Raw genomic sequence first — 22,675 nt, forward strand, 5'->3', positions numbered from 1 at the left:
GGATTTTGCCCCAATGGATGGGAATGCTATTTGGACTACTTCCTGTGTGTAAAGGTTACTGCAGGTGCTGGTTGATCTGAGGGGTGCGTGGGGAATACATTCTTACTTTCTTAATAATTTTCTTAAGTTTAGCTAAATTTCTGGACAATTTCATGTGTCACACTTTATTAGTGTCTGTGGTGTTATGTTGATAACTTGCAGATTTTACATACTTTACATACTTTTAATACATACTTATTAATATTTCCAAAATGTCCCCTGATCTTGAAATCATCATGATGGCAGCCTCCATTTTAGAAAAGTCTAGATTTATGCCGATTTGTCTGTGGTGTTACTGTTTGTGGTGTTACTGTCTTTTCTGGTAACACCACAGAGCTTATAGTAACTTGCAATATAAAGTCTCTGGTGTTATAATTACGTCTGTGGTGTTACTTCAAAATGACATAGACTTAAGTGGCTTTGTCACCAGTGTTTGATTGAAATTATTTAAAAATCAAAATGTTCTTAAGCTATCATTTTAATAGCATATTAAACAAATTTTAAATGCATAGCGATATATTTTATTAGAAAAAAACAAACAAGCATTTTTACAAATTCTGCCTCTCATTTGCCACCCCAATTGAAGAATGACCCAGGTACATAGGGTGACTGTACATCCTCTTTTCCCCGTACATGTCCTCTTTTTGGACCTACAAAAATGCGTCCGGCCGGGATTTCTTACAAATTCGGCTGCTTTCTTAAACCCTCTCCCGCTGAATTTCTGACCATTGCCGCCTACTCCCGCAACATGTGTTTCGCTCCCGCGATTTTCGTGTCCACGCCTTTAAACAAGTTAATACTGTATATAATTTTGGCGCATCGGGAGCCGCTATCTGTATGCGGTGTATTTAAATATTTTTGAATGAGCGTTTGCGCTGTTTACTTTCACTTTCGATTTCGAGATCACACACACTCTGTGTAAAGGGAGCACATCTTACAAGATCAGATATTTGTCAATGAGCTCAGGATCTGTTGAGCAGCAAATACTCCAACATGGTCTTGTCAGTCATCTCTCCTTATTCTCGACCTGTGACTGATCTGACTCATGCAGCTCATATTGTATGCAGGGTTGCCAAGTCCACGTTTTTTCCACAGAATTGGGCTACTTTTAAACTGTTGCCATGGGTTAACGGTTTGAAATATTGCATAAACTACATTTGACTGAAATGCTTTTACTGAAACATTTTGCATTCTGCCTATGATAAAACTTTCATGGACTTTTACATTAACTGTTCCCTCCTGGTGGAATGACCTGCCCAACTCAATCCAAGCAGCTGAGCCCTTAATATTTTCAAGTATTGGCTGAAAATACATCTCTTTCATCTTCATTTGACCCTCTAACTCTAGCACTCTCTATTCTAATGCTAATTATAATTTTATCTGCTTTTTTTATTAAAAAAACTTGACCCTCTAACATTTGCACTCATTCTATTTCTATTCTAACTACTTGTTTTATTTATAAAGAAAAAAAGAGCCTCTAACACTAGCATTCTCTATTCTTTCTCTATTCTTTCTACTTATTTTCTTTTATTTATTATAAATAATGACCTTCTAACACTAGCATTATCTATTCTTTTTCTGTCCTATTGACTTGTTTTATTTTTATTTAAAAATGACATTCCCTATTCTTTTTCTATTCTATCTACTTGTTTTATTTTTATTTATTATAAAAACAGAATAAGCAAACAAACAAACAAAAAAAACTGGCTACGCCCCGCCCACGAAGCCCCGCCCCCTACTGTCCTCTTTCTAGAAAACTAAAATATGGTCACCCTAGGTACAGTAGGCTAAATTAGCATAATAACACGATGCATAAACACAAGCACGTGTCTTTAATATGTTAAAAAAAAAAAAGCTGCTTATTTTATGCTATAAAATCATTATAGGACAGGTTTTATTTAATACTTGAATGTGTGTGTTTGTATAAAACTCTGTCCTGACTGAAAGAGTGAAAGAAATCTTTTGAAGACCTTCATGAAGCGCCCACCTCTGGTTGAATCTGGTTTAAAGGGAGGAGTCCACGCGCAGTATTAAGGCATGAACCTGGTCTCTCCATGAGAACACACCCATAGAAGGCAGTGGAAAAGAAAGAAGCCTGGAAAGACCATTAAAGATAGAGCAGCAGTGCACTTCCTTTATTACCAACAAGCCCGTTCGTCTCTGAGGAATTTAACAGCAGTAGTCTTACTAATACTCAGCGTGTGGGCATCTCGAACGGCGGTGGACATTGTACTTTTCGGCTGTGTGAGGGGCTGGATCATTGTTGACATTGCAGAAGATCGTCAACCTGCTTCTAATTTTGCTGTCTGGTATTAAAGTGAAGCAATGAAGAGTGTCAGGAGCTGTATTGGCACACTTGTGGTGCTGGTACTGTTTCGGGTGGGAGAGATCGCAGAAGCGTGCAGTTGTTCCCCCGTCCATCCTCAACAGGCGTTCTGCAATGCTGATGTTGGTAAGTGCGTGTCAACAATCTCAACGATGCTACGTCACAATGCAAAATTGTTACTACAGCGAGTTTATTGCAAATGCATTTACACCACAAGGGCTGCACGTATTTTGTCTAAAGCTGCACAAATGTAAAGTAATTTTTATTAGAGAAACCTGAAACTACACATATATCCTCTGTCATGACAACAACAAAGTTCAAGGCTGCTCTGATGCTGCTTTGTAGATGAAATGCAGCATCACAACCACTGGGGCTGAGGTGGATGTTTTATTACTGCTTTACAAACAAAAATGCCACATAAAAGCAGTGCTAAAACATGCAAACTCTGACCCTCCTTACTATTAGAGACTGCTCTATGCTGCTTTACATCTGTGAATGAAACGCAACATCAGAGCAGCCTTAAAATTTGCAGTATATTATTATTATTTTGAATTGTGTTACATATCTATTTTTTAAAATTATTTATATTATTCATTTTTTTATATTATTATTATTATTATTTTGAATTATGTTATTATTTATACTTCTTTCTAACAGATCTTTATTTATATTATTTATAAATTCATAATGTCATAACATTATGTGTAAATGCATTTAGGCTGTCTGAGTAACTGAACAGCACTGAATCAGTCTGTGACAGTCCAGATCTGTGAGGTTTTGGGTTGTGAAAATTGAAAACTTTTATTACCCTTTTTTTGGTTTGTTTATCTCGCCAATGTTTTTTTCTACTTATGCATCTGTGCTATTGTTTTAGTGCCCAGTGTGGATAACAGCAGATAAAGTGTTCTGTCTGTCGGTCTGTTATCTTCAGCACACATACAGTCCTCCTGCTTGAGCTGAATGACGTTTTGAGGCCTGTTTATATCTATTTATATCTGGCTTCTCTATTTCATTCCTCAGAAACAACTCATTATGTCTGGTTTCCTACCGAAAGCTTTCAGCTGGCCTGAATACACAGAGCCAAAACAGTACATTAAGGGTATACAATCCAAGATTAGACCAAATCATTTTGGCTTAGTATTTGTTGAAAGCAAATTGCCTGTTGCATGGGAAAATCACAGTGAGATGCACAACAAATGTGGATGTGACACTCTTGTCTGCTGGTAAAAGACTGAAACCCAAACAGGATGATGATACATTCACACCATTCTTATTGGCTTGTAGATTCACACTGATTCACTGTCTAGCTGCAAGCCTCCAAATCATCTGCACTCATCTACAACACAGTATAGTGTGACTAGAAGGCCTTAATAATAAGTGCTTTTTTTTCTTTTTCTATTGACCTGTTCGTACCAATATTTCAGATTTCTACATTATCTGCCAATACCACAATAAAAACATGTGGCAGAAAAATAATGTATTCATATAGAAATATTTTACTGACTACTAACTAAGGCCTTGATTTCCTGCGCAACTGGTCTCTATTTCATATTTCTCTCAGATGGAGAGAGCTGAGGCATAAAAAATTGCAAGAATGTTTTGCATCCCACTGGGGCTTTCCCTCCCAGTTCATGGTTAATTCAGGCAGCGTTCAGAGATGATTAGCTAGGTGCGCCCACCGCTGGAACAGAACCCAAGCCCTGTCTTGAGCTGCTAATAGAAGATAAGACAAATACACACAGGCCAGCAGCCTCTTAGAGTGCTTTAGAGGGCTTATAGTTTGATTAGAACCCCGCAGCTCCTGCAGAAACCATCGGAGAGCATCCGACATCTGGCCGACAGCTCTGGATATGCCAGAGAGGAAAAAGCAATGAAAGTCAAGGACCTTTCAGAAATATGCATGGCATTCTTCAAACGGTGAGAAAAGCGCACTCTTTGGCTGCACCATCCGCCCTTGCCTCAGCTCACTGGCTTTGAACCAGTCTTCTTGGATCAAGGGAGAAGGTTTTTTCCACCTATTTGTGAAAAGTTAACTTTAGTGGCTGTTCCGAGAGGTTTGCGTCTTTCCTGACTTGCAGTGGAAATGAACAAGCTGGTAGCCGGAAATTAAGTTAGTGCTCGTATTTCATGACAGAACCGGGATCTCTGCATATTAATAAAGTAACCACCCAAAATGCGGTCATTTGCCCTTTGCGGTCTGTCAGTGTTTTTGCCAGTATTCTTTTTGAATCTGTATTTGCCATTAATAAGGTTTCTACGTGTCATACTTAAAAATCTTAGTCATGTGGATCCAGTCTTCCGTTCCCTATGGGAATGACACAGCCCCATTATTTACCTCGCAGTTCACTGTTATTGAGTCATAGACGAGCACAACATGCTTTTAGAGAGTCTGAACAGTGACATGATTGTCTCAAGATTGAAAACTGTAACATGAGCTGTGCCACTACAATTTTTTTCTCCTAGAGCTTTTAAAGTCTGTTGTTCTGAGTGCATTCCAAAGCTCAGAATGTTTATTTGTCTACAAAACCACTGAAGAAAAATCATTCATTCATTATACAATAAGAGAGGACGGCTGGGAAATGTATATTGATCAAAATTAGAATTAATCTAATCAAATTTTTTAAACAGCCAGTGGAAACCATGGGAGCTTGTTTTCTGCCACTGAATAAAAAATTAAAAAAGGTTATTGTAACTTTTTATCTCACAATTATGACTTTTTCTTGCAATTGCAAGTTTATTAGAATTGAAGTCAGAATCGCAAGACATAAATAGCAATAGCAATTGTGAGTGAATAACCTGCAATTCTGAGAAAAAAAAGTCAGAATTATGAGATGAAAAGTCAATTTATCTGTTCATTTTTTTTCTGTGGTGGAAGCAAGCTTCCATAAAACTGTGAGAAGTCAAAAGTTGATTCTATTAATATTATTAAATTCTTAATGCACGTTCCTGATCTTACTGTTAATAATTCACTTGCGAATGTAATTCCAAAGAAAAAATGTTTTCATAGTCTTTAATCAATTCCTGATTGATAAAGTCAAGTCTCGTTGAGCCTACACTAAATATTAGGGATGCAACAATATTAAAAATATAAATACAAAAAAGCTGAAAGTAATTTTCATGCTTTGACCAAGAGCTGATAAAGGGTTTTTAGTCTTAATAAATTAAAAAATACAACACTAAGAACTAAAATAATTTTACAACATTACAACATCATAATGTACAGTATCAAAAATCAGTCTTCATTCTGTGATTTGATAAATATTAACTTTAAGTGAGTGTTAAATGACAGTTAAGGCAATCTAAATGCAAAAAAAATAGAGGATACCAATACAGAAAAAAATCTCCAGTATCAGCTGATAGCTAAAATGGGACAAAGATACTGGATATCCTGTGTTGCTTGGAAATATGTCAAATTGTGCAAATAAAATGGGTTACAATTCATGTTGACTCTACAGGATTACCTTTGGCCTTAAGGATTTAAACTGCCTGAATTTCTTTGGTGTACCCGGGGTTGTTTATACTGTATAAACTGCCCAACTAAAGGCCCAATTATACTGGTCATCTGCTCAAAATATTTATCTGTTCAAATGTACTCAGGCTGGAATCGTAGTCTGCCCTGATCCCTTTTGGCAAACTGTCTGGTGACAAGCCTGGTTTCATGTCAAGAGGTTTACAGACAGTAAGGGTCACAAGGGTCAGAGAGCGGGCTGGGGTGTGGAGCTGAACATTCCTGAATACAGAAGTGATGAGGATTCCTTTGGTGGAGGTTGAGGAAGTTATAAACTGAAAAAAAAGAGGAATTACCAGTGGAGGATGCCAAATGTACAAACATTTCTCACAGGTAGCCCTTTGATAAGGTTTAGTGTACCCAAAAGCCTTGTAGCAGGACCAGAGATTTTTTGACTGCAGTACTTGGACGCACTAAAATAATGCCGGTCATTCATGTAGAGTAACAAGGGAACAATAATGTAAAGAAGCAGACAGACTGCAAAAGTTGAACATTTGCGTGTTGTGTCTAGTCATACTTATAAACTATGCTGTTCAGACAACCTAATTGTTTGGCCACACACTTTTTAGTGAGTAATACGTTTAGTGGGTGGTTTTGGTGGTGTAACATTAACTAAATAACATAAATAGTAACATAAAACACCCTAAAATACATAACTGCAAAAAAAGTTTTTTTTACTTACAAAAAACATTATTATTTAATAATTTACTGTAAAAGTAATATAAATAAACTAAATATGATATAAATTTAAAGTGTAAATACAATTCATACTTCCATAAACCATACAATTTACAGTAATGTAATATAAAGTGCATATATATTTACTGTATGGTAACTTCAATTAACAGTTTTTTTTACAGTAAACAATTTTTTAAGTTTTTTTTTAAGTTTCCAAAAGGGGGCTTATGCAATGATGCCATAGAAAAACCATTGTGGGTTTCCGTGTTTACAACAGCCAGTTAAAAAAGCCTCTTTTTTTTTGTGCGAAGAAAATTTTAATAATCTAAAGAAACTTTTTTCCACAATGAAGAACCTTTTGTGCAGTGGAAATGTTTCATGGATGTTAAAGGTTCTTCATAGATGCCAATAAACAACCTTTATTTTTAAGAGTGAGCATTTTTACAGTCTTTTGATGTAAAATTTCCAAGCGTTATTTCCAGTGTACCATTTGTTGCTTTACTATTATAAACATACAGTGTTTGTGTGACCTGATTCAATGATGTGTCCCAAGAGAACGGGGTTATTTTGGTTATTCAATTCAAACATACCTCGTTCTCAACTAGAAAACTGCTGCTTTGATGCCATAACCAAACCAATCAGTTCCACCTGTTTCACAGTATAAAGATCTCGTCTGGAAACTGTCATTTTCACTGGCTCAGTGACATATGACAGAGCTCATTGCCACATTTAATAGCCCCAGACAGTAGCAATAAACACCGGAGAAGAATTAAATCTCTTTTTCTTCGAGTCTGCTGAAGATGAAACCACGTTTGAGTGTTGTTTGCAGGTCCAAGCCAAGCACTTGGTTTCTCTTGCTTATAAAGAAAGAGAAAAGCAGTTATCAAGAACAGATTGTTAGCTGGAAAGTTTCTAAAAATACTTAAATATGTAAGTCTGTTCCAGGAAATCTTCAACCTCCCACAGGGATGATAATGCTCATTACAATCACCTTGTGCATCACTTGATTCGTTTTCAACGATGTTTGTTCGCCTCATCTATTGGGTCGCACATAGCATGCTGCAGTTTACGTCAGATTGTCGTGAGGATGCGACTTTTGAAAGCTGCATGTCAGGCGATTTGTTGGTTCTCCACCTCACAGGAAATGCTAGACATTTCTGAAAAAAAATCCAAATCCAAATGTGAAATCTTTCTCCACATGTATTTTGATAAAAATGGGAAATAAATGTTATTTAAATGCAGTCAGCAAACCTCACACAAACCAGTCTTTCTCCACATCCTGCCGTGTCCGCTCTGGCTGTTTATACTGTATACCCAGGCCTGAAGCAGTGGGCAGCATCCAACCGTCAGTTGTCCAGCTCTGACCTTTTCCATGTTGGTAAACCTCAGAGTCTTAGAACATTTGAACTGGCTTTCTTGTACAAGCAATGATGATGATGATGCTGCGTATAAATCCAGCAAATTCTGTCTTTTGTGCATCTTTTCATTTTTACAGTATGAAATGTGAAAAGAGAGTCAGATTTCCTTAAATATCAAACAAAAACATTGGTCAGTGTGTTAAATGACTACAATTTACACACGTCATTTCATTACGTTGCTAATCTTTCATATGGAACGGATTGAAAATTCGATCATTATTAACTCGCCCTCATGTGCCTTCAAACACAAAAGGAAAATCTTCACACTTCTCTTTTCCATACAGCGATGGCTTGCTGAGGCAAGTTTACTGAAAAAGTAGACAAAAAGAGAGAGGAAGATGATATACAGAATAATCCAAACATTTTTTTCCCATTCAATTACTCAGTACTTCTAAAGTCAACCAGCGCTAAGATGAATCTTAACTAGGGTGGCCACGATATCAGATTTTTCACTACATGATTATCGAGGCCTCTAAAATTCACGATAACAATATATCATGAAATCGAGTGTTTGAAATAACTTCCTTATTTTATAGTATTCTCAGTGATAAAGGCTATTCCGATTAGCATTGCAATATACATACACATTATCCATATAAAAATACCTAAGATAGCTTGAAGAACGCAAATAAACCATATACTGTTGTAATCGTGTGCTGATTCTCATCTTTGACTGCGTTCCACTCCACTTTTAGACACGCACTCGCAAACTTTCCAAAGCACTTCCCCTTGGGGAAATCCCCGCTGCCATTTCGAAGTGCGTTCCACTTCGTGAAGAGGACGAGGGAAGTTTATATGGACCCCAGACCCTCGACCCTCGATTTTGACTGAGGGAGCGAGTCTGCTTCATGTGCACACTTCAGACCACAATGCAACTCAATTATAACGTCATCACAAATGATCCCCACCCCAAACAACTCTTTTTTTTACATTTATAACAGCCCAAGCATACCTATATATACATATAGAATGCTGCACCAAACAAATTCGTTAGGGGAAATATGTAAACAATAAACCAACTCCATAGTGGATTCTAAGTGATTAAGGGCTTAGGACGTCCCGATTCAGCCCATTGCAAGGGTTCTGCTAGTAGTGGGCACTCATACAACGTAATCAAAGACGTACATCCGCGTAAACGAGGCGGAGGGAAGTTAGCGAGTGAAGGGCATTAAAAAAATGCAGCCTTTGTCCATATAAGGGATTTCCTGAATATGTTTCATTACTCCTATGAGTCTAGCTTGTGGACTTTCTGCATGAGGATGCCCTCCGATGTCAAGTATGAATGAAACAGATCACACTTTAACGCTCCATAATGGCACTGGCAGTATATTGAGTCTTGTTATCGTTAGTGTACTATTCATTTTTAAATATCAACAATACCGATATATCGCGACACCAAATTAGCACGATAATGTTTCATTATTTGAATATCACCACGTCAATACCGGTATATCGCGACACCACGAATCTGAACATTACCTTTTTTTTTCAATGTATTTAAATTATTTTAGAAAGGACTGTAGTTGTCCCATCTGCACTGCAAATCATTACCAAACACTGTGAATGATGCAATCAAATTCTGAATCTGAAATGATGTTAAAATATAAACCTATTGATTTATAGTCACTGATTTTAAAAGTATATAAACAATATTTCTTGAGAAAAAATTTAAATATACAGAAAATAAAAATCATTTGAAAGTACACAATTACAAAAATAAGGCAAAATCTTCTAGAGAAGCATATGCTGTTGCTTAACCTCCTGGAAAGTTTATACTTTATTGTTAAACAGCAGTTCATCTATGGAGAAAACAAATGGGAGTTTTACTTCCGTAACCCAGCTGTTGTGCTCAATTACAGTGATGAATTGTGTCAGGAGTTCAAAAAGAAAGAAATGAGTTCAAAGAAACCGCAGGCAGAGTATCAAGAGTGGAAGCAAAACAGCTCCATTCTCCTGTTCAGTTTTTACCCCTGTGGTGTAAAGAGCCACTCTACACAATTACTTGTCATGTGGTTGTTCCATGTTTATTTATATTAAATGTGTTTTTTTTAAAGCATACATTTTCCTTCTCAATGGATATTTTGTTCATTAATTTAATGCTTGGCAAGAATCTCAGTTATTTACCTCTCTTTCATGTGCATGGAAGAACTTTATCATACACGGGAAAAAAAATAATGCAGCTTTATGGGATGATTGCTGCATGCTATACTGAAACATTTGGTTCCTTCATATTAAATTTTTTTTTTTTTAAATAATGTTTTTAGGAAACCTTTTGAGGTCTGTCCTTGTTTTTGTAAAAGGTAAAGACAACTAAATAGCCTTTGAAATATTAAAAATAATATTGTATTTGATACCTGTGAGGTGGAATATATTTTGGTTGTGGCGGCCTGGCCATCAGTGAAGTCAGTGAGCGTGTCTGTGAAGGTAGGAGTGGAAGAGGAGTTCGGGGACTTTTGGTGCAGTGGTCTGCCTGGGCTCCGCGCTGGTCATGATTGCTAAAAGCTGTGCAGGCACACGGAAACTCAGGATGTGGCTAGTATTTGTGGTGGGTATATTTTCATGGAAACTATGACATTCTGATTATGATATGTGCATATGTAAGAGAGTGTGTAAGTCATCCGTGGAGGGAGCAGGCGTTGTGGGATATGCATGATTATCGGGCAACAGGAATGTGGGTCAGGCAGGAAAAATGAAGCAGTGGGAATGAAGCTGAAGACAGACACTGCAGAACATCACTCCTTTTGAACTGCAGAACTGTGAGATATAATTAACTTCTGATGTTTTAATTATTAAACCTCAAGGAAAAATACAATTTTGATTAATACCGTGACCCTAAAGCTATCAGGATCCCACACAGAAACCTTTCTTACATGTTTAGATTATCATATTTAGTATGTTTATGAAACTTTTGCTGGTGCTGACAGTTCGCTCAGAAATATTTGCAAATTTGGCTGAATTTTAATCACAATCCAAGCAAAGATGCTACATGTAGCAGTTTCTGATTTTTATTAGACTGTAAATTCCAAAATATGAAGCAGAAATCGAATGGTCTGACTTTAGCTATTTGAAATTATGCTACATAAAACATATCTACATGAAATTAAAACAGCACATTCACTATCTGACAGTAGGTGGCGCTTATGGAACAGCAGCAATATAGCCTTTCCTTGGTTCCTCTCTGGCCTCATGGTGCTTTCAAATCATGTTGGATACATCATATTTACGAGTTGAACGCACATGAACGCCACCACAAAGTTGTTATTACGAGTGGGGAAACTCGAAATTTTCTTTAAGCCCTGAGTTTCAGAGTTGGGTGCGGGTCAGTGAAAAACGTATCAGATGTAATGGATGCAGCCAAAGACTATAGATATGCAGCATCTTTATTGACGGTACATTTGTTTAAATTAATAAAATGATTATTTTTTGTAATATACAATAAAACTATATAAGTTACAGATACGAAATATTATATATTATTGTACAATTTCCATAGAATATATAGTGATTCAGTTTACATCACCTTCAAAAATTTAATAAAAACAGAAAAAAGCATAAAACACTGATGCACATTCTTTATTCATCATTTTGTAGATGTAGAGTTTAAAAAAAAAGACTTTGCATTTTATGTAGAAAAGTAAAATCGCCATCTTGTTCCGACCAAATTGACTTGAACGTACCTGATGTCGTAATTACAACTTGTCAACCCATAAGTACGAACGTCCCAGGAGGACTTGAACGCAGCATTAATGGACTAATTTTTCCACATAAATTGCATTTTGGAAAATGATTGCAATACAGTCTGTGCAAGTCCAGAGCAGAGATCAGCTGAACAGTGTATATTCTTCTGTGTTCTGTAGAAGAAAGCATAAATTTTCATTTTTGACTTTCCCTTCATGACTCTTCTACATGTGACACTTAAACAGCCAATAAACAACTGGTGAAAAATATACCATCCAATCAGCTAAAACTTACATTTTACAGACTTTCTACTGGGTCATCTGTCCAGACCAACCCATCCCTGGGATGTACTCACAAGTTTCATGATGTTGGTAACAGAACGCTCTCTCAAACTAACGAGTGACGTCCGCACTGTGTTTCTGCTCCTCACTGCGGGATGCTCTCAGAATCCTTTGGAGAATTGCTTGATTACTTCACCAGGAGAAGCGAGGCCTCCTTGCCCTCAAAACGTTTTTAGCCTAGCATTAGGCATCTGGAATTTTAGGTGCAAAACAACTTGTGTTGTAGCTTGACCTACTTTAACACTGGAAGCACGATAAATTGGTTTTAGAAAAGACTATATTGATCTTTAGGTCTGGCGCAGTGTTATCATGCCCTATAGCTCAGGACCCAGAAAGGCTTGACATACACAGAAAAGCATGCAACTTGGATAGGAGGAGGAGGGGGGCTATCGTTAACTTTAAGAGCAGTGAACCCTTCATATTTGCGTCTTTTCCAGCCCATAAAGTGAGCCCATGGGTGTATAATAATGGCTGCGAGTGTGCATACGTGTGCGTGTGTTTTCCTTTTTCTAGTTATTTTATGTCCCTGCATCCTATATCCCCAGGCTCATATTTTCCATGGTGAGCAAGTGCCTCAAAAACTGCAACCGTTACACTTTGTTTTTCCATTTCTATCTCTGACTCTCCTGTGATATCATTCATCTATTTTTCATCCTCACATTTGAAGGAATAGTTCTGTCATCATTTACTCACCCTAATGTCTTTAGAAATGCGTTTGATTTTCCGTGAATGGTGACCACTGCAGTCAAGCAATATTTTCACTTTATGATGTTTTTATCATGCTTTTTCTGGAGCTTGACAGCCCCGGTCCCTATCCACTTCCATCACAGGGAAGAGAGCAGTGGTAACACCCTTCAAAACATTTCCTTTCGTGTTCCTCAGAATAAAGACAAAGTTTTGTAATGACATGAGGGTGAGTAAATGATGACAGAATTTTCAATTTTGCGTGAACTATCCCTTTAACCTCAATTAGCCCTGAGAGTTTAAGTAGCAAGTCTAATTCAACTTGTAAAATCCAGTTTGTCTCATAAACTGTGCTCCATTTGTATCTCTGTTTCATTGCGGCGTTTGCTTAAGTAGTTTTGCAGAAATGTTCCTGAGCATACCTCGATTAAAACAAGCTGTCCTAACAAAATACACAGTCGATCCAAACAGCTGGCAGAGCAAATCGATGCTGTGCAAAGACTGCCTTCTTATGAAAGGACAGGGTGGGGTTAAGGAGGAGCAGCCAGGCTAATATGGTAATATTAAGACCTCTTCAAACTGACCTCAGGTCAGTTTCTGAATATGTTTTTCTGATTCAAACATAAGAGGTGTGGGTAGGCCGTAACTTCAGCAGCTGTAATTGGAAGCCGGATTTACAAGACTGCTGTTGCTGATGAAGGCCTACTTGAGAAGTTGTCTTGATTCATTTTCATCTGCAGTTGATTAACATGAGACTGTGCACAGTAAATCTTCTCCTTTTTGAGAGCTATTTTTGTTTTTTCTGGGTTCAGTCAACGAGACGGCTTTCAAACACTCATAAGCTCTCTTTGGATGTATTTCCAATCACTGATCAGGAGTAGGAATGTCATTTGCTCAAAAATGGGTCGACGACTTGCATATGTTCTAAAGGAGATGCAGAAAAAGGCTGTATCTTTTAAAAAGAAAATGCTTACTTTTCTACCGTATCTTGTTGCTGATGTTAGGGCCATACGTCCAGTCAACCTCTTTAAATCACTCAAAAACAATTCCGTGCACAAATTAATATTTTTACAAATATTTACAATAGGATTTATTTAAATATCCTTAACTCTGTAAATGTAGTTGCTGTAGTGTTTAAAACTTTTTTTGTTGATATACTTCAATGAATTTTAATTTTAAAGTTCACATTTATTCCAAATTCAAAACATGTACAGTAGCATTCAAAAGTTTGGGGTTAAGAGTAAGAGTTTTGAATGTTTTTGAAAGAAGACTCTTATGCTTCCCTAGGCTGCATTTATTTAATCAAAAATACAGCAAAAACAGTAATATTGTGAAATATTATTACAATTTCAAATAAATGTTTTCTCTTTTAATATATTTTAAAATGTAATTTATTCCGGTGATGGAAAAGCTGAATTTTGAGCAGTCTTTAGTGTCACATGATCCTTCAGAAATCATTACAATACGCTGATTTGCTGCTCAAGAAACATTTCTTACTATTGTCAATTTTAAAAACAGTTGTGCTGCTTAATATTTTTGTTAAAACTGTGATTTTTTTTTTTTTAAGGATTCTTTGATTAATAGAAATATCAAAATAATAGCATGTATTCGAAATAGACTTTTTAGTAAAATACTTTTTATGCAAGTCTTTATTCTAATTTTTGATCAATTTAATGCATTCATTCTAGATAAAAGTATTAATTTCTTTCCAAAAAGAAAAAAAAATCATAATGACCTCAAACTTTTGAACAGTATGATACACCATTTAAAAATTACTTAATTCGGTCTGATAGAAATTTGTCAAATTTTAAAATGCAAAATGTCATCCGTCACTTCTTAAAAAGATCAGCTTATGTTGTATTTTGCATCCCCACCATGCTTCTTAACTATCTTGATCAACAAGACTGACGATGGTAAACAACATCATGGTTTTGTTTGTCCACCATTCAGACCAGTACCAAACCTGCACTAACCTGCATAACAGCCAGTTCATACTGGTCTAAGCTGGTCTTTCCAGCAGGGTTGGTATAAGCCGGTCAAATTAGGCAGATGCCAAAATGGACAGATTGTGTGTCATACCCTCATCCAAGAAAGCTGTGAACAAAAGAAAATATAGATTACATTACAAAACGCAGATTAAATGTTGGTTTGGAACTGCACTGGGTCACTTAATGTACTGTACAAACCAGTTGGGATCAACTGCAGCAGACAATGCTTTAATAAAGGGCAGGAAAACTTTGTCACTGGTGCTGTGAAGTTGGTTCACTTTGTGCAGAGCGCATCTGACATTCCCATGAAATACCCCAGAAACTTAAAATATCTGTTCCCCTTTCTTGTTCTTGCCAGAGGCACTGCCAACACAAATAAATGTTGCATATTGACACTGCTCCTCATTTCAGGTCACCAAATGGCTGAGTACACTGTGGACATGGGAAGAACTGGTTATTTTTAGGTGAATATGTTGCAAAAAGTGTGACTTCCAGTATATATGTGGATAATTTAGCAAACAGTTTGCCAAGCAGCAACAAGATCCACCCATTTACTGAGACAAGTTTAGCCTTGAGGGCAACATTAGCCTGTAATTGTTTCCTCATTGGTTTACAAGGCAAATGTAGACAAGACCAACAGGTAAACAACTCCATTTTATAGTGATAACGCATAAACGGTACTTCATTTCACAGCACAGTGGTGAAGTATGATTCATTGATCTAATAGAATTCATAATTTTGAATATTAATCACGACACTTGCATAAAATGATGAATATATAATGATTTCCACTAGCATTTGACAGCTAGAAAGTGTATAAATGCTTGAACAGAATGCTCTGTAATGAAAAAACCAAACAAACATCTATGTTTTGCTTGAAGTCTGCGTATGTGCTATATTTAGTTAAAATGAATGCTACTTGGTTTTATAGTTTGCTATATTACACAACTCTCTGGAATACTGGATTCTGATTGGTTAATCACAACATTCAATAGTCAAATATTTTTGTATTATGACGACTACACTGTATAACTGACCATTGTCCCACCATGTGACCATTGTGTTATACTGATATACTCATTAATATCAAACATTTCATGTTTACATTTGTTTACTTGTTTGGTAAGCAACCATAGGAAAATGCATGTTCTTCTGGTCATTATTGCAAAATACACCCCTTCAGAATGACCCGATCACCCTGATTTTGAAAGACACTTCTGCATTTTTCAAGCTGGCTTACAGGAATAGTTCACCCATTTACTCACCTTCACGTAGTTTCAAACCTGTGCAAACTATTATGGAAAATAAAAGAAGACATTTTAATAAAAGATATGTTTTTTTCCATATACTGAAAATCGATGGGGTCTAGTGTTGTTTTGGACCATTTGGATTTTGTCACATGCAACAATCAGCAATCTCACATGATCTAATGACTAATGCTCAACTTCCCATCTAGCTTTTTCCTTGTTAATCACTATCATATACAATATATTCTTCTTTAAATGTATCTGTAGATCTTAAAATACTTATGTCCATTTATCAGATGAAAGCACTGTAAACCAGAAAGTGGAGTTTGTCACAAACAATAAAGCATGAAATCATTGCTTAAGTTCTGCTCTGCTAATTTAAGCAGCAGAATGTGTATAAATGTGATACACAGTTTATATTAGGTTTGCAGCTGTTTACTCTTCTGTCAAGGTAAAGCTGACTATGAGGACGACACGGCTGAAGTTTAGGCTTGTGGAGGGTGAGGGGTTTCGTTGTGTGATAGAGGCTTCTTTTCGTCCCCTTATGTTCCATTCTATGTTTCCGTGCAGTACTTCAGTGAATAAATAACAGCCATTTAAAAACGATTTAGGAAAATAAGGGAGAGTATAAAAGGCAAGAGAATGAATGAGTCAGCGCAAGGTTGTCATGTGTCAGCTTCTCTAGAGGAGGCGTCTCTGCCGCATGTTGGCTGACCTGACAAAGAGAGCTAAAGAAATGCTGGACAGCTGCAAACGCTCAACTTGCAGGAAATGGGATTTGGGTTTGGGGGCATGACTCTCTTTATATGAGAGAGACCTCTCGCTGGTGTTTAGACAAGGCCTCAGATGAGAGGTGGCATGGAGAAAAGTACGGTACAAGTCATGTGCCTTTTCATCTTTTTATGATGACGTGACAGAATCTCTGCAGGCCTTGTGCTGTAGCTTGTATATTTTACTGAGTCCAAGTAGTGGTGGAAAAACATTGAGAAGATTCCACACTCAAAAAATAATTCTTTGGCTGAACTTAATTTAGTTGTTGACAGTGGTTTTTAAACTTTGGAAATGGGTTTTCTTAACTTTGAATTAAAATGTAAACTGAAACTGGACTGGAAACATAAATAAATTGAGTAAAACAATAAAATGACATGTCAAACTAATCCAACTGAATCTCTTAAGTGTAGCTAAGAACAGTGCATGTTAGCATGATAAATGCAGTTTTTACCGAACAAGCGCAAGCTCACCACAATGGCAACCCAAAACACAACAGAAACTTTTCTGTATTTGAAAATAACTCCAATTTCTCATTTTGTTAAAAAACTATTTAAATAACACTTAAATACAACATTTACTCACCCAATTTAGACTTGTGAAAGGTATGGGAACTGGAAATCCCCTGCTTAGTTTCAGAAATGCTACGCTAATGGAAATGATTCCTTTAGTCCTAAGAAGGCAAGTCAGTCCACTCGGCAGCCATCTTGGAAATGTCCCAGATGGCTATTTCAAGTCATGCAAGTTCAGCTCCTATCTCCTATCTACTTAAATTGAGATGAGAAAAACAGAAATCTTTGAAATTGTTGAATAAAAACATTTCAAATAAGAAATGTGATATATTGAAAGTTACAATTTCTTCCATTCATTTTGATACACGTTTAAGCAAGTCTATATATATATATATATATATATATATATATAAAATACACGCAAAAATCATATCATCTGATAAAATAAAATTTTATACATATAAAATTTTCGTAAATAGATTTAATCATAAGCGTATAAAATGTTAGAATATAATATTGGAGGGAACTTCAGATGGTTAAGAAATCTTCACATTTCATTTCAAGTTGATTAAACTTGACATTTTAAGGCACCATGACACCTACTTTTTACATTGGAATAATATATATTACTTATACTTTATTTCTCACAAAGTTTTCTTACCTTTTCATACTTGTTTATTTGATTTATTGTGAAAGTGAATTTTAAAACTTACCATAATAGAAAGGTAGATGAAATACAGCTAGTTTAATTAATACCAAAACTTAAAAAACTAAACCTTATAAAGAGTATAATTAACAATCTTTTATAAAATAGTCTATTAGTAGATGATTTAGTCAAATTAGAGTTAGTTCATGAAATTAACATTTTCTTTCATCTTTACTCTGCAGTAATCAGGGCCAAGGTGGTTGGAAAAAAAGAAGTGGATTCTGGGAATGATATTTATGGGAACCCTATCAAGAGGATCCAATATGAGATTAAGCAGATCAAGGTGAGGGATGAAGATGACAGCTGCTATTTAAATCTAACCTACGATGAAAATGTCTTGCAGTGAATAAAACAATATTTTGTTGTCCTCTATCAGATGTTCAAAGGCCCGGATCGCCACATCGACGTGATCTTCACCGCGCCCTCGTCTGCAGTGTGCGGGGTGACGAATTTGGACACTAATGGCAAGAAGGAGTACCTCATCTCAGGTAAAAGATTGTCATTTCGCTACAGCTGTTGTTTTTGGTCAAATAAATGTACGGTTTAACCACACAATGCTATTGGTTACTGCCTTCACAGCAAAGCACTTGCCAGTTGGCACATGCTTCACTCAAGGCGATCCGTTTGCAGACAGGACAGAAGTTTACAAACTGTGACTTATTGATGTACAATGTGCTGAATTTACTGCTGGGTAAATTCAAGACTCTTCTCTTCTCTCTAATGAACTTGCTGAGCAGGCAACTCTAAAGGGAAAAAAACACAGAATATAAAAGAACGTCAAAAGATGAACACAGACAACTTCTGGTTTCCCCATCTCAGATCATTCCAGCAGAGCCCAAATTACAGAGTTGACAAGGCAGAGGTCTGTGGAGGGTAGCAATTGCCTTTAAAGCCGAAGTTTTAGAGGAGGAGGGGAGGTAAAATAATGAGAGAGCTGATCCTGTAGTGCGGAGTAACTGCTGAGGTTGTGTTTTCTAGGCACACATTCCCTTCTCCACACTGAGTAGAAACTACCCAGGTTTCAGATTGTAAGCAGAGCAGTCCTTCAGAAACCTTTGCTCTGGGCAAAAATAGAAACCATCTTGAGGTTGTTTATGTCATTGTATTTGTATGTTCCCTCCCATTTTGTGAAGTCCCAAATTGTGGTTAGCTACTCCTATTCTCCACCATCAGGGTTCATAAGCTTTTGCATGTAGTGTTTTTCCCCAAATCTGCGCTTTGACTCTGTAGTGACCTCCTTAATGTGGTTCAGTCATAATACAGAACAATAGATGACTAACAGAAGGGTTCGGTTTATAAACGTGGCGAGTTGTTATCGTGTTCTCGTGTGCTGTTATTTTGTCTGTTGGACCACGCTATGCCTGTGACTATCAGATGTTCGCAGACGGTTCAGATTGTTTTGTCTGCACATTGTGTTTCCAGGCAAGGCGGAGGCCAATGGCAAGATGCACGTGACTCTGTGTGATCTCATCATGCCCTGGGAATCCATGAGTGCCACCCAGAAGAAGAGCCTCAGTCAGCGCTACCAGATGGGGTGTGACTGCAAGGTGAGTACTGTATATTTCTCGTGTGGACACATAATAATCATTACTGTGGAACATGCTGTCAACCTGGGTTGTGCACAATTCAGAATTTGAAGAATGGGCTGTTTCTTTCTTTCTATCTATAATGCATCCATTTATCCATCCATCCACCCCATCCATCCATCCATCTATATATCCATCTATCGATGTATCATCCATTTATCATGTATCTGTGAAATTCTGTCTATTCATACTTCTATCTATGCATTAATCCATCTAGGTCTGTCTGTCTGTCTGTCTATCCATCCATCTATCATCCATCTTCCATCCATCCATGTATCTGTGAAATTTTCTGTCTATTCATACTTTTGTCTATGCATTCGTCCATCTCCATCCATCCATGTTAAAAGCGCTATATAAATAAAGGTGATTTGACATCCATCCATCCATCCATCCAATCAAGTGTCTTTCTTTCCATCCATCCACCCATCCATTAGGCCTATAAACCTTAAACTCTTCATAAAGTGTGGAATTCATCACATATTGTTTTTGCAGCTGAAAAAGTACATCATTTGGTTTGGTACTCGTAGCACATTTTGCTGCATTTTTAATTGTTAACACTATTTACACTACTAAATTGTGCTCAGTAAATCAGAAGTATTCAAAAACACACTGTTTTGATTCGAGTCAGTAAGCATCTACCTACTGTAAAAAATACAGGTATCATTATCACACCCTGTTAACAAACATTGTTTTTGCTGCACCCAGATCACACGCTGTGCGACCTTCCCATGCGAGATCAGCGCCCCAGAGGAGTGTCTGTGGACAGATTGGGTGACGGAGAAGATAATTCACGGGCGCCAGTCCGACCACTACGCCTGCATTAAGAGAGGAGATGGGTCCTGCGCCTGGTACCGTGGAGTCGCACCACCCAAGAAAGAGTTTCTGGATGTGGAAGACCCTTAAAGTATCTCTCGCCCCTTCCACATCACCCAATCTGAGATTCTTACAAATATCATAGATAAGGTGTAAGTTAATATCGACATAAAGACAAAACTCTACCAAATTGAAATTGAAACGTCTTAAGGCTAGATTAGTGTACAGTCTTCATTAGATATCGCAACATGAGACAGAATGGAGCGCAAGTAACAACCCCACCTAAGGCTGGCACCCAGAAAACACTCCCCATCGTGTGAGGGACAATCTTTAAAACAAGAGCACTTTCTGCCCCCCATAACAGCGCTTAGATTTCTCTCTGCATAAAGACTGAATGATCTCTACAATCTCCCAAAACTGCAGTCTCTCAGCTCATTTCGCTTTTTCAGTTTCTGGTATTCTGGTCCAAACCCACACGGGGTGGTATTGAAAGTATTACTTTTGAAGGTAGTGTAATTTCCCAAAGCCATGCCAATTGGTCCACTCAGATAAATGGTGAGGCAAGACTTCCCAGATAGTTCAAAGATGTGCAGGGACCTGGAAAGAACTTAAGACAGCTGGGATTTGGGGGGGAAAAAAAGGGAAAATTAAAGACCAAAGTCAATGTCGCTAGGCATGAATTTGTGACTGAAACAAAATTGTGCTGCTGACCAAATTTCAGAATGTTGAACTGTTGTATATGAAGCTGTTCTTCATTTCACTTCCACTGTTTTTCATTGTTGCTTCATGGCATATCCTTCGCATATATGAAAAATGAAGGAATAACAATGCAGGCATCTATTTTTCTGACGACAGTTCATAATTAGTTATAAAGTCCTCTCTAATTCAATTTTTTTATGCACATTTACGAATCGAACATCCCTAATTTGTTTTGTCAATATGTCTGTTTACCTTTCTGAACCTTGTCTCAAACGCCCACGATGAGTCCGATTTATGCATTTATTCCTCCGTTAATAGTTCAGTGATGATACTATTTGAACTTGTTGCACTTTTTAAAGACAAAACCAAGAGGACGCCTCCTCTTTTTTTGTAATTCTCATTTTCAATGCTTTTGTTATTCATTTGCAAATGCTTCATCTTTAAGAATTGCAGCATCAGTTATCTAAAGTCCTAGTGAGCTGTTTTATCTTCCGTATTGTTCTTATTAGATTATGTACCCGAAGAGGTACGTAAGACTTTAGTTGCCATGGTAATGGGAAGACCCTTCGTTTTGCCCTAGAGTAAAACAAGGCTGATTGGATTGGCATGCAAAGACACAGGCCTATAGCATGCACTGAGAAAGAGGAAACAATGAGCGAGGTTCCTTCCTCCTGTGATGTCAATAAACTCAGGAGTTTATTGGCAGCTTGAGAGGAAGGCACAGAGTTGGGTTGTTGCAGCTGTCCCCTGATTGGGCGTTGCCAAGTCACGTGATTGACTGAGGGTGAGGCGTTAGAATACTAGTTGCTAGGCGCTTCGTCAGGGTGAACCATGTGGCCCGATGTGGTCATAGTAATTGAGAGAAAGAGGGAGAAGACAGACTGAGGTTAAACTGACGAAAGCAACCATAATAGTGTTGATCGATTTGAACGATATAATGCGTCACAATCATTGTATAAAATCAACACCAAAATCATTTGTATCGACAAAGGGAGCATTCTTATGGGTAATCGTTCAATTCATGCCTTTCTATTTTGGCTACAGTGTTCCAGCATAAATGTACGAAGCTTTTTTTTTTTTTTTTTTTTTTTTTGCTCAAGTGTGATTTAAATTAAGATTTTTGTTTCAATATCCTCACATCTTTCTTCATACCAGAAGCGTTGTCATAAACGAGCTTGAACTCTTACAAATAGTCTATATAAATCTACAAGGTTAATGTTTAATATGCATCAAGCTATAACTACTTAAACTGCTTTGTATGAATTGTTATTGAACTTTAATGGCGTAAGTTAAATGATTTTGTTTCCACGTTTCTACTTTTTTTAATGTGTTATTACCTTTGATTTATATGATCATTGTGTTATTTTTACCAGTCTTTGTCTTTCTCTTTTATGATTTGCTGAAAAGAGCAGGAATGTGAGACCTAGTGTCTGAACCACATGATAAAAGTTGTGGTAGAAGAACCAGACTATGCATGTCTTTGATGCTTTGTGTAATTCCCATGTGGACGTTCACTTGACGGATAAATATACAGTATTACCAAATAAAACATTAAACGACATCAGCTCGTCCCATTAGTATTTTTAAGTCTATGAAAAAATGTGTATATTTCTGTATGAAGTAATGTTCTGTGTATATTTCATTATATATATATACATACACACACACTCTCTCATGTAATAAT

At 37.0% G+C, this 22,675-nt stretch overlaps 1 protein-coding gene and 1 long non-coding RNA gene across 2 annotated transcripts; one reads left to right on the forward strand and one right to left on the reverse strand.

Moving 5' to 3' along the window:
* Positions 1-2,068: 2,068 nt before the first annotated feature.
* On the forward strand, positions 2,069-22,552 carry timp2a (TIMP metallopeptidase inhibitor 2a). Its single transcript, XM_058793463.1, has 5 exons — positions 2,069-2,491; positions 18,076-18,176; positions 18,270-18,381; positions 19,316-19,440; positions 20,185-22,552. Exons 1-5 carry the CDS (start codon positions 2,365-2,367, stop codon positions 20,380-20,382), a joined length of 663 nt encoding a protein of 220 aa, XP_058649446.1. The 5' UTR covers positions 2,069-2,364; the 3' UTR covers positions 20,383-22,552.
* On the reverse strand, positions 6,913-8,371 carry LOC131550936 (uncharacterized). Its single transcript, XR_009273668.1, has 3 exons — positions 7,803-8,371; positions 7,543-7,708; positions 6,913-7,408 (listed from the first exon to the last, which is right to left on the reverse strand). It is a non-coding gene; the product is annotated as an uncharacterized LOC131550936 (long non-coding RNA).
* Positions 22,553-22,675: the final 123 nt, after the last annotated feature.

Source organism: Onychostoma macrolepis, chromosome 12 (genome assembly GCF_012432095.1).
Source record: "Onychostoma macrolepis isolate SWU-2019 chromosome 12, ASM1243209v1, whole genome shotgun sequence".
Taxonomy (NCBI): Eukaryota; Metazoa; Chordata; class Actinopteri; order Cypriniformes; family Cyprinidae; genus Onychostoma; species Onychostoma macrolepis.

What these genes read in the sequence shown, in the direction of transcription:
- timp2a (XM_058793463.1), top strand. Translation starts at nt 2,365, where the DNA reads ATGAAGAGTGTCAGGAGCTGTATTGGCACACTTGTGGTGCTGGTACTG. An exon ending in GAAGGAGTACCTCATCTCAG is followed by an intron (nt 18,382 to 19,315) that starts GTAAAAGATTGT and finishes TTGTGTTTCCAG; the next exon opens with GCAAGGCGGAGGCCAATGGC. An exon ending in AGATGGGGTGTGACTGCAAG is followed by an intron (nt 19,441 to 20,184) that starts GTGAGTACTGTA and finishes TGCTGCACCCAG; the next exon opens with ATCACACGCTGTGCGACCTT.